The following is a 12,110-nucleotide window of genomic DNA, read 5'->3' on the forward strand; positions in this document are numbered from 1 at the left end:
TTGTACAACTTTACCACTTTCATTACTAACCGTTAGTTTATTTTAACCACAGGCTATGTGTAGCCAGAACTTATTGAACTGTCAAATTCTAAAAAAAAAATGTGACATTTGGTATAAACTAGTTACAGGTATAGGTTGGAACATCATATAGTAACTTTACTAGTTAATGCGCTTTATAGTAATAAATACAATAGAAGGTATGCATGTCCATTTAGTAGGCAGTAGTCTCTTGAGTAGCCTCCCTACTAAGGTATGTCTACGGTTTGACATAAATGAGAAATAGGTACCGTAGGAGGAAAATTACCTAAGACATCTTGTCTTCTGGAGGGAGGATTGTTGTATGGAATTCTTTGTCGTACTTTAGGGGGCGCGCTAAGATGTCTTTAACGTTGTGAAGTTACTGAAGGAAGCTAAACCTCACCGCTCGGGCACCATCACTGTTGCAAGAGATGCCTACTGCATATGGCTGAAGCAGACAAACACACAACAGGAAATTTAAAACTGAATGCGTTAATTTAAAAGGTGTTTTTTCCCAGAAATTATTTTTATTTGAAAAAAAAATATTTGTGTTGAACGAAAACATTTATAATTAAACACCTATACATATTAATCTCTCGATGATTTTTTATAATTTAGTGAGTAATCAGTGTAGGGCAGTTTCTTATTTAATACAAATCTGTGTTGAAGTTAAATATGGTACAAAATAATTTATATAAGTATATTATTCCGAATATTGAAATTATTTCATAATTAACAAAGCTAAACTTCTTTAAAGCGCCGTTGGTTTGCACTATATGGCATGTGGCCATGACATGCCATTAATGACGTGCAGTGCTTTGTTGACCATTTTTGTCGCAGTATGAAGATCTCAGTTTAACCTGCAAAATATTTTATTATCTGTACCAAAAAAAAAATATTTTGCATTCAAAAATCTAACATCAAAATTGATGATAAAAAATGAAACAACAGTGCCTTATAATATAGTTTATTATATAAACATTTTTAAATAGCTCAAACAACCCTTCATACCTACATTTGCCACATTCTTACTCTGGAAGTACTCGCGGACCAACCTCCTCGCGCGACTAGTCATCGGACGCTAGCAACAACGTATAAGCTTAATACAAACAATTATTGTGAGATAGAAAACTTGTGAAATCTAAAGAAACTCGACAAATAGCTTCTTTGTACCATTTTTGGTACACATTGAAAGGCACGATGACTCTGAAGATAAGCTGTATATCTTAAATTGTTGTCTCTGAAGGTTCTTCCTGAGCCAGATCATTTTGATAATGTTTTTGGCCAGAAAACAAAACTTTAAATCAAAAAGCTCTAGTCACTTCTTTAATTACAAAAAATTACATTAATTTGTCTATCCATTTGATTTTTGACCGTTAAATATAATAATTTAATACACCCTATTCTTAATAAACATTTTCATTGTTCAAAAATTACAGAAAAAATTTCATATCAATTGTAAATAAGATTCTAAGAAAATCGAGACAATGTTCATAACTTATTTACATTAAAATTAATTTTTAAATTTAATTGTTGCAACAAATTGTTGTGCCATAAACACTTAATACAGATTATATAACATCAAACCTTTAGGCTAATTATTCGTCCAATCCTAAGTATTGAGCCTCCATTTTTTTATACGTAAACGTCAAACAATCGAATTTATTTCGAAAGAATAGCTTATAAATTCGCTCAAATACTTTCATATCCCTTAATTTGGCAGCAATAACAAAAACAACTCTTCAAAGTATTTTACAAATATTTATATATATCATATATCTAAATACACCGGTGTTAGAGAAAAGTCTTAGAACACACCCGTATTAGGAATGCTAATTCCAGAATATTCGAATAAAAAAGCAATTTATATAGAGATTGACTAGACTGTTTTCCTTTTGTCCACCTAAATCTACTACGCTGTTCATTAATTGCAATTGATGAATAATATGTCATAAAATACATTTAATGACTTTAGGATTAACAGTTTTACTATTCACAATTTAAAAATAATTATATTCTTCTTGACATATGTGCACGATGACGTAATACAATGGCGTCGACATAACGCATCGATCGGATATTCGTTCTAGCATACATACAAAAATTTGACCGGCGAGTAAAAAGCATCTGACAAACCTGTTTTATCATCTAACGTCCCGCTTTTTTTTCTTAATTACTTTATTTTTTTATTAATTATTTTCCTATCTACACTTGTTAATAATTCGATAATTTCCTTCTGCTCGGATAAACGCACTGTAACAGATACTTTTATTATGGAAAGCACCATATTTAATTACATGTCAATTGAGCTCTTTCCAAACTGCCAAATTAAGGTAATTCTAAATGAAATATTATTGAGATATTTATTTCATTTAGATATGTTAAATTTATATATCGTCTTAATCAATATGGCACACCGGGATAAGCGAGGAATAGAATACAGATATACATATGTTGAAATGCCGGGTTAGGTACAAATAAGCAAACTTCTGTCAGATTAGCTATGAAATTATTTATAAATAATATTGTTAAAACTATTTTTAGAAATAAATTAAGTGCCTTCTCTGTATTTAGAAAAAAAATTATGAAAATTCGTCATTACATTCGTCCATCTGATAAAAACGATCATTCTACGTCTATATCTCTTGATTAATGAAAATATTGAACCGTATTGCAAGATTTTCTTCGAAGAAATATAGTTTTAAGCAAATGTTTGAAGTTTCCAAATTCAAATCTTTAAAATATTTCTGACCATTCGAAAGGCTTAACAGATATGTGTAGTGATTATAGAAATAGCAATATATACAAAAGTTCGAAAACTATTGAACATTTGGAAACAGTGTAGGATAGATTACAAAATATCTACATCTTTTAATTTCTATCACAAAAATGCTGAAAATGTTTAAATTACATTATAATATATACTCACTATTGTAAACATACTTGTGATATACAAACTATACATTGTCAGTTATTTTAATACACGATGCAAATAATCATCGTCGTGTGAGATGTCTACATAACATAAATCACTTCCAAAAAAAAAAAATTACAAGAGACACTTAAAAATTATTAGAATATTTTTTATCTATGACCAAATAATATTGACAATTTTTTTTTCAATTTCACATATTTATAAAATATCTAGCCAGTAATATTAAATAAACATCCTACAATAGATACTTTACAAAATTTCTTATAATAATTTTGATAACACAAGAATGTATAGTCTATGCCCAACGAATTTATTACAATATTTCTTATATTATATTTAACTTATATTTTCAAGTAGGCATATTGATAAATATTGTTTATGTTATCTTAAATTGGTTTATGACGCCAATGTTCCAATAAACCATAGAGCAAAAGATTTATGATGTTAACGCAAGGCTTATAATATCTGTGTGGGTATTTGTAAAGTCGATATTTTATTGTATGTATTATATGTATATGTATTATATGTTATTGAATTAATAATATATCTCGTTAGATGATGGCACTTTCATATATATGTGTTTCTTTTTGTGAAATTATCAAGATACAATCTTAAATCATTCATCTCAGTCAGCTTGTCTTTATTTAGCTATCTATTAAAATAGCATTACACATTAATATATATAAAGATGTACAAAGTAAATGCAACGTTTGATTCCAAGTCTGTTTTTAAGTGCATTGGTATATATTTAAGTATATAAATGGAGGGACATGGGCAAATCTAAAAACCTATGAATAATGCTTTTAAAAATTAAATGTATATATTAGAGATGTGATAATAAAAATGCTTTCAATTAGAAATGCAGAAATCGTATCAATATATACTTATTTATATTTAAAAACCTAACAAATAAGATTAACAGTATAAAGTCTGGTATAGTATTTTGTGATGATGTTTTGTCAATAAACTTGTATATAATTAATTTAACATAAGCAGAGAAGTGTCAAAAATAAATGACGAGCAAGTGTTAAAAGATCCAACAATAAATAAAATTAATGTTATCTTTTGAACAAGTTCTTAAACATATGACCCCTCATTGCTACATCAAAAGTTATATTATAAATACAGTTCAATGTCTAATGGTTAAGTAAGTTCAAGCAACACCTACCGATATAAGTCTTTTCATGTTTCAATATTCTTCTGTTTTATCTTCTTTATATCACAACCCATTGTTCCTAAGCATATTAATGATAGAAAGTAGCTGCTTTTGTCAATTTTAGAACTACCTTCATCATTACTTGAGACCGTTTTATTGTAATGCAATTTTTTTTAATGTGCATGTTAAAGGCACCTGAGTTCAAAAATCGACCGGGTATAAATTTTAAATATTTTCTATTATTCTTCTCTAAGTGACCAGTCATCATGGCAATCTTTAGTTGAGGCCTTTGCGTTGTAGAGGGTGTTTTTTGCTACCAATAAGGCCAGATATCTCGTATCGGAAGGTACAAGGAGTCAACACAGTGAGCAATACACCCTGCTCCGGCTGTCGCGACCTCGACTGCTCTTAACGGTCAACCAGTCATGGCTTTTTAGCTGATGATGATTTATATATCTTCATACTTGTAACCTCATCATCATGGCAGAGGATACCTCAGAACATAAATGCAACAGATGTTCCAAATGGAACGTGCAAGTAAGGCTTGAACATAACCTCAACGTACAATTCATTAGAACACATTTGAGTATTTAGTTAATAATCCAGTATTGAACAGCTGTGAATGGCTATATTAATATACCTTCTATTCCCAGAATCCATTTAATGTATAGGGAGTTGGATAGCCAGGTGTGCAAGCCAGGTGAGGTGCTGGGATTCTAGAAGTGATGAGTGAGTGGCTCCGGGCGGGCGCGCTCGTAGAACAGCATATAGGCGGTGCAGCGGAGAACTTCTTGCAGCGATACCTCGTGTACCAGCGTATCGGATGTGTACCACCACCTGATCAGCATTAAAGTTGAGATGAAGCAAAAGTACATACATATTACATACATACACCATATATCATAGTTAGAATACAAGATATTACAGATTATTCTATACCACATATTTGAAATGTTGAAGTAACTGTTGATTAAAATAACTAGACTCGCTTTAAATCCTACAGAAAAGGTAAAGCTCTTTACCTTTTGCTCTCGAAGCCGTTGCCGCGGCGGTATGTGGCAAAGTGTCCGGAGCGCGGCCCGCCCACGTGCACTACAACTGCTGCCAGTCGGTACGCAGCGCGCTCCGCCTCCCCGGCGCCGCCCCCTGCCACGCCCAAAGATGCCCCGCGCAGTCCTCCCTCTGCCGACACTAGCGCCGCCAGCTCCGGCTAAAGAGGTACAAGAAAAACTAAATATATGGACTCATTACAAGTATGTGGAAGTGGGAGAACAAATTATACATGTTTTGCCCAACTATGGTCTCCGAAAACAATTATTATTAATTTTTTAGAAACTAATTGAAATAGCCATAATTATGTATTACGTTATGGGCAAGTATTTTCTATTTAATCTACATTGCTGAAGATCGCGCCCTTCGGTTCGTGGGAATACATTGGTTGCAGGTCGGTTACAATCAGTACTGTTGAAAATCGGGTCTATACCCAGCAGTGGACATCATAAGGCTGAAGTGTTATCTATGAGCCATTGTTTTGTTGGTTTTTGTTATCATTTCAATATCCAGACTAAAACGACTGGCCAAACACCGTTATATTAACGGGTCAGTTTCCCAAAGAAAGTGATATAGACAAATTCAACCCTTTGGCTTTAATATAAAAATATATATGTTACATAGGAGGGCATAAGAATTTTAGACAGACTAAAGTAAGGCATGGCAGATAAAAGGTTACTATTTTGTTTATAAATTGAAAAGCTGCAAGCATTGCGATGGAAAGCTTACCTGGGGCTGCTGCCGCGCGGCGTAGGGCGCCATGCAGAGGGTCTCCGGGAAGGCAACGAACTCGCCGCGCTTGCTCAGCCCGCCCGCCGACCACTCCACGCGCGCCACGTGCAGGCACAGGCAGCACGGCAGCTGCGGGCACGAGCATCAGTCTGTATCAATACCTCCATTCCTACACTCTACTACACTACTACTCTACTACTACTACTAAACCCACTGCAAGGCATATGACTCCTCAAAAGATGTTCATGGCGGTCAGGTTGGTGATCGCTATGTGGTATTATGGTACGCAGACGACGCTACTGCCCTTCTGGGAACACATTTGTAAGGATTGGCAATCCTATACAATTAATACAAAAAGTGTAAATTATTAAAGATTATATTCTGGTAATCGAACCAGTGACCTATGAATGCAAGTCCCAGACTTCTACGCTACCACTTTCTTGTTCTGTTACTATGTCATAAGTGTTTATAGGACATATTGTTCTCCGGGAAATAAATATCTAAACCTAAATTTATGGTCCGATGATCAGATATGTCATAAATTTTTTAAATGGTTTGGAAGAATCTGTTTTGGATTCTTTGCTTGTGGCTGTGCGAGTGTGTGTATTTTAATTAGAATCTATATTCCTCAGACATTAGGGTCCGTGAATTTGTTTTAATAATTATATTTACTTTATCACAAAAAAAATCACGGTTTTACATGTTATGGTGTTTACTATTTTATTTAAAACCAAGTTTAAGTCAACTAATTATTATTATTTATTTTAAACCATTTGTGTCCTATTTGGTTCTAATGGCGTTCTAACAATGTTCTGTTTTTAAAATTACGGTTCATGCGACCACTTTCTCATACCTACTCAAGTATACAGCTTACAACCTGAGGATGGCAATATGGAGTAGGGATGGGTGTTCGTCTTGTCTTAATGATCGTGAACATAAATCTGATGAAGAAGAATGAAGTGTTGGTAAGATCTATGCCGTACCTTTCCAAAGCTGACTGTGCGTATATGCATGGTGTGGGCGGCACCGTCTTCTGGCGCAGCGCACTTGCTGCAGCGGACTCCCTTCACCATCTCCGGCGCAGTGAACGCCCGGAGCAGCCCTGCCAGAATATTTTACTGATCACCATTATTTCATCAGACGTCCACTGATTTAGATCTCCCCCAGTGATCTACAATAAAAGGTTGAAAGTAGCCCGTAGTGATATTCGATGACTTTAACATGATCATATTTCCTGTGGATATCTATGCTGCGCTTATTCATCCATGGTCTTGACTCTTGAACCTTAAAGAGAAGGTCCAAGATTTTAAATGTCCATATGGTATTCTGTGGTTCAAGGTACCTTTTTAATTACCAACAACAAAGTCTGATCTCTGAGCTTGTACATGTATACATAAAATAATCTATTTTCTTTGAATATACAATCGTAACAATTATTATTTAAAAGTGTATGTATAGTTTTTAAAGTTAAAATATATTTTTTATTGGAACTTACCGGGTAAAGTGAAGCTGCCAGTGCGTCCTGTGCTCGCGTTGGCCATGGACAGAGAAATGCTATCAAATTTATCATAGCGGACTGGACTCTGAAATAACAAAATGTTACCTAACAATAAAAAACATAGATTATATCCTGTAGTTATAAGGCAAGTTGTAACCTCTTTTAAAGACCAGCTAGCAGACATTCAAGTAAGATTAAAAAAGGATCTCGAAATCGAAACAGAGAAAAAAACAGAGGTCGCCAACATCGCCTCTAGTGACAACAGATGTTGTATTTAGATAATTAAAGTAATAGGAATAAATTAAGTCAGGTAAGAGCTAAATATTTAGTCAGAACACAAGTCAAATGAATATAAGTCAAATGAATATAATAATGGGAAATAGACTGATATAAAAAGTAAACCAAAGAAACTTACAACAAGGAATAACTATAACTGCGATACTGTGGAAATTGTGGAGAAGAGAATGAGATGATATATGGTAGGAGTAAAAGAATGAAAAAAATATGAAAGAACTTGTGATGTAGGAGAATCAAACATCAGAAATTTCTAAAAAAAAATTGTTAAATTAAAAAATTAAGACCCTGTCTCTCCTCAGATAGAGGTAAATGAGAGGTCCCTCCTAAGTAAAGCCAGACCAATACAGAAAAGGGGACTCCTTCAGTCTGGCAGCTCCGGTCTTATTGCAAATCTAAGGGACACTTACATTTCAACAGCATTGTCTGTTGCCTATAGCTGAAATGATCAAGGCAACTTAGTGCATCTTTATTGTGATAAGGTGTGAGAAATGACAGACAAGGTACAGACCTTAGCAGAGCAAACGGTGCATTGGAGACGCGATGCAAGTGTACCACGCGTGGGCGGCGCTGGTGCAGGTCTCGCTGGAGCCGCAGCCCAGCGTCTTGACGCGGTGCCCAGTTGGCACAGAGAGCGCGAAATACCCCGCGACAATCGCGCCGGCTCCGGAGTTGGATCTGATCATGGAAAACAAATTCAAAATATCTTCATTCAAGTAGACTTTAACATAAGTAGTAAGTTACCACCGGCTCAGAGCACCGTTGAGAATAGCCCATCAGAAACTCAAGAGTTGCTCTTCTAAATGATATTTAATATTTTTTATCGTATTTACAAAACAATATCAATCATATATGAGACTACAAACCAAGTCCCACTCATTTCAATCAACTAAAACCTCTTGAATGCCATGATAAGATATATTTAATAATATTTTTGATTTTTGATTTAAAACTAAGAAACAGGTCGTCTAAAATATTTTGTGGAACGTGTACATGCATACACTTATATCCATGAAGGATTTGTTAAATTTAAAAAAATGAAATTTAGGTGTTACTAAATATAAAAAAAAATTAACTAAATGAATCGTGAAATATATTCGGTCTAAACATACTGCTCTGTAATATAAAAACCGTGTCGACATATATAACAATAGAGATAATATGATAAAAGTGGTAAAGATAAGAAAAAAATATATATAGAAATAAAAACCAAACAGTTTATACCTCTCTCGAGGTGACATAAAACTAAAAGTTTAATTAAAGAACAACAGATAATAAAAACTTGACTATCTAAAGAGCTCTTCTTTAATGAGGATGCATTGGAATCCCCCAAAACTTCAAAAAGCACAAGTGATCTAAGGTAAAAAGATACATTATTGTATACTAAAAATTACCAAAGCATAATGGCCATTAATTACACCACATACCCGGATCTGCAAGATCTGGTTCATCAAGCGGTGCAGCTGAAGATGGACGCAGTGATAGCGGTGCGGCCGGAGGAGATGCTGGCGACGCTAATGCAGACCAGGCACGACCGCCTGCACCCAGACCCAGAGCATCCGACAGACAGCCTGGCTATAACCATAAATTTTACATTCATTAGTTTTTGTATTGTTACTTGACCAAGTTGGAGGTCTACCCCCCATTACATTTACTGAAATGGTTGCAGAAAAAATATGTCAACCATGGACCTGGTCAAGTTTCAAACTTTAAAGTAGTGTCATGCACTTGAAAACTTTTATTAAGAGTTTTCAAGGAATGGTCATGGTCTCCTAGATTAACCGGCAAAATGAATGTAACCTTGACTATTTAGAATTCAATTCTTTACAAACATATTTTTCAAAATATTTATTCATAATAAATGTTCCAGTTTACCTTCTTAGCCATAGCTGTAGTCTCTTCTTCTATACATGATAAGAGAACATGAAGCAGCTCATGTGCATCTTGCTGGTCAGCTGGAATTACCCATCCAGCTGCTCGCAAAGATTGTAGCACACCGAGTGGGCATACTGGAGTGCCTCGTGCTGATTCATGTGTACCATTGACCACTAAAACAATAATTTTGATATCAAAGTATGATGACAGAGTAGTTCTGTAGGATAATTGGTATTAGGTGTAAAAGCCTAATTACTCTGTGTTGTGTGTCTGTGTGTGAATTTTTTTTCTATTGGAATATAAAAGGCCAATTGCTTCTGGAAGAACTTATTTTTCAGGACCAGATAGTAAACAATAATTAATATTCATAAATACCAAATTTTGAAAAAACTTTTTCTTTCTATATTATCTACATAATGTATTATTCCGGAATCCATTGAATTTTTGGATAAGTACACATTCAAATAGATATACATTCACTCCTTTAAAATTTCTACACCTATTTTCAATCACCCTGTAAACTCAATCATTATTGTTTACTATAAGCAAGCCGCCTTATACAAAGATATAAGCTATAAACTAATTATCTTTTTTGTGTTATTCCACAAAAATTACATAACATGTTACTGCCACTGTTCACAAACTATGTTCACTGGTATCTTCTTAGCAGATCAGTAGATGGACATGGGAGTCATCACTCAGATATCTTACAGTTCCCTACAGTCTATTTAGCAGTTGATTGGAGAGAGAGTGACTACCAGAGGCTTCATAATAAACAATCATTAGTAAAATCTTACTTAAAGAGTACTCAAAATGTAAATTATGATTAAATAACTTCTAAAAACATACACCACTTAAATTAATAATAAACTAGTATAATATTGATGCTATATATAACAATAGCAATAGCAATGTCTTTGTCCATGCAAATGTATAACATTGTTCTCAAAATAAAGTATATTATATTTCTCTATTAATGTCAATATAATTTTTATGAAGTAATAAATTTCTTCAACCTATATCATTTACAAAGTGTGTGAACTAAACTTGCACTCAACAGTTATACACAATACACAACCACAATTACACATCATAATATTAGGGGAATGTGAAAGTAATGTTGTTTCTGTCAACATATTTTACAGAATGATACAAAGAAAATCTGTATACTAGATGGGAGAAGGTTGTAGATAACAAAGGTGAATATATTATTGATTAGAAATAAAAACTTGTTAAAAATGTAGCCATGTGAATTTAATTTAGGAAAGCAACATTACTTGCTGGTCCCTCTAATACTTAACTACTAAACAACCTCTGATTCAATCTAAACAGAGCAATAAACATCTAGGGTCTCTCTCTGAGACACCACCAATGTTTCTAGTTTGATAAGAATCATCAAGAGCTTGGCAGGTTTGTAGTATTAGAAATTATTCTCAGCAAAAACAAAAAAAAATGGCTCAACCGGTGTATACACATTACATAATTTTCAAGATAATAGTAATCAGAGGCAATTTGGTGCATAAGCAAAAACATTGTTGAACTGGTAACAAATGTTATAGTAGGTGAAATTTTCAAAGGTGACATAAACGATGAGCTAGTCTCATAATCAATCAAGTGTATCCAATTAAAATTGAATAATTCAAGTCTGTTTTATTAACATAAAATTATATATTACTTTTTAAAATCTATTTGTATTTAAAGTAGAGACATTTGTACAAATTCCAATATAAATAGTCAAGTATAAAATCACCCAGTACCATTATAATTAGTAATAACAGAAACAGAGTTCTATTACATCATGGTAGTAATAAAAAAGGAATTGAAACAAAACTTGTTATTTAGTATTATGTCAGGCAATAGGTATGGTAATAAAAAGTACAAACCTTCAATAACCGTGTACAAGGTTGTTATCATACTATTGTGCGCGTCGGCTTTGGCATACTTTCTCAACCACTCTATGAAAATAGGACATGCTGCCAGTGCTTGCAAGAGTGTGTTTAGAAAACATGTTCGTCCTAGATTCTGAAGGCCCGCGATTTGTCCGCGGCGTTTTCTTACGCGTGGAGCGCCCCCGGGACCCCATAATACGAAAGCTCCGACTACAACCGCTGCCGTTAGACCCGCCGCCACCAGGATTCTATCGCCGCTGTCCATTGTGTCGGCATACGGTCAAGACTTCTCACATAATAACTATTATTATTGTTCTTATAACAATAGTTACCACGAATGTTTATATAAAACGATCGTACTTCATAGCTTTTGTGTAATCAAAAAATTGATAAGTCCACAAGTGACATTTCTTTTGACTTTGACAGAAATTGGTAGCCCTTACGAAGTATTTGTCTATATTCTTATATAACTTGTCTTTAGGAATAGCAGCGAATTAAAAATTATTTTAATAATGTATAAATAAAGGTAAGTTTAAGAACAGAATTAAGTTTTTTTCTTTTGCACCTGATGCTCAAATTCCTATGTATTGGTCTTTTATAGTCTATTGCTATGTATCAAGGTACTGTCACTGTCATTTTTATGACATTAATGACAATGGTGAC

General features: G+C 33.8%; 1 protein-coding gene across 1 annotated transcript; it reads right to left on the reverse strand.

Moving 5' to 3' along the window:
* Positions 1-4,583: 4,583 nt before the first annotated feature.
* Positions 4,584-11,840, reverse strand: Usp30 (ubiquitin specific protease 30). The gene is made up of 9 exons (XM_068777360.1): positions 11,442-11,840; positions 9,559-9,731; positions 9,111-9,258; positions 8,195-8,361; positions 7,387-7,474; positions 6,875-6,993; positions 5,889-6,020; positions 5,132-5,319; positions 4,584-4,946 (listed from the first exon to the last, which is right to left on the reverse strand). The coding sequence occupies exons 1-9, from the start codon at positions 11,710-11,712 to the stop codon at positions 4,826-4,828; spliced, it is 1,407 nt and encodes a 468-aa protein (XP_068633461.1). The 5' UTR covers positions 11,713-11,840; the 3' UTR covers positions 4,584-4,825.
* Between the last annotated feature and the right edge of the window lie 270 nt (positions 11,841-12,110).

The sequence above is a fragment of the Battus philenor genome, unplaced genomic scaffold (assembly GCF_028537555.1).
Source record: "Battus philenor isolate CCGP_79_NKW_IND1 unplaced genomic scaffold, ilBatPhil1.0.hap1 SCAF_13, whole genome shotgun sequence".
Lineage (NCBI taxonomy): Eukaryota > Metazoa > Arthropoda > Insecta > Lepidoptera > Papilionidae > Battus > Battus philenor.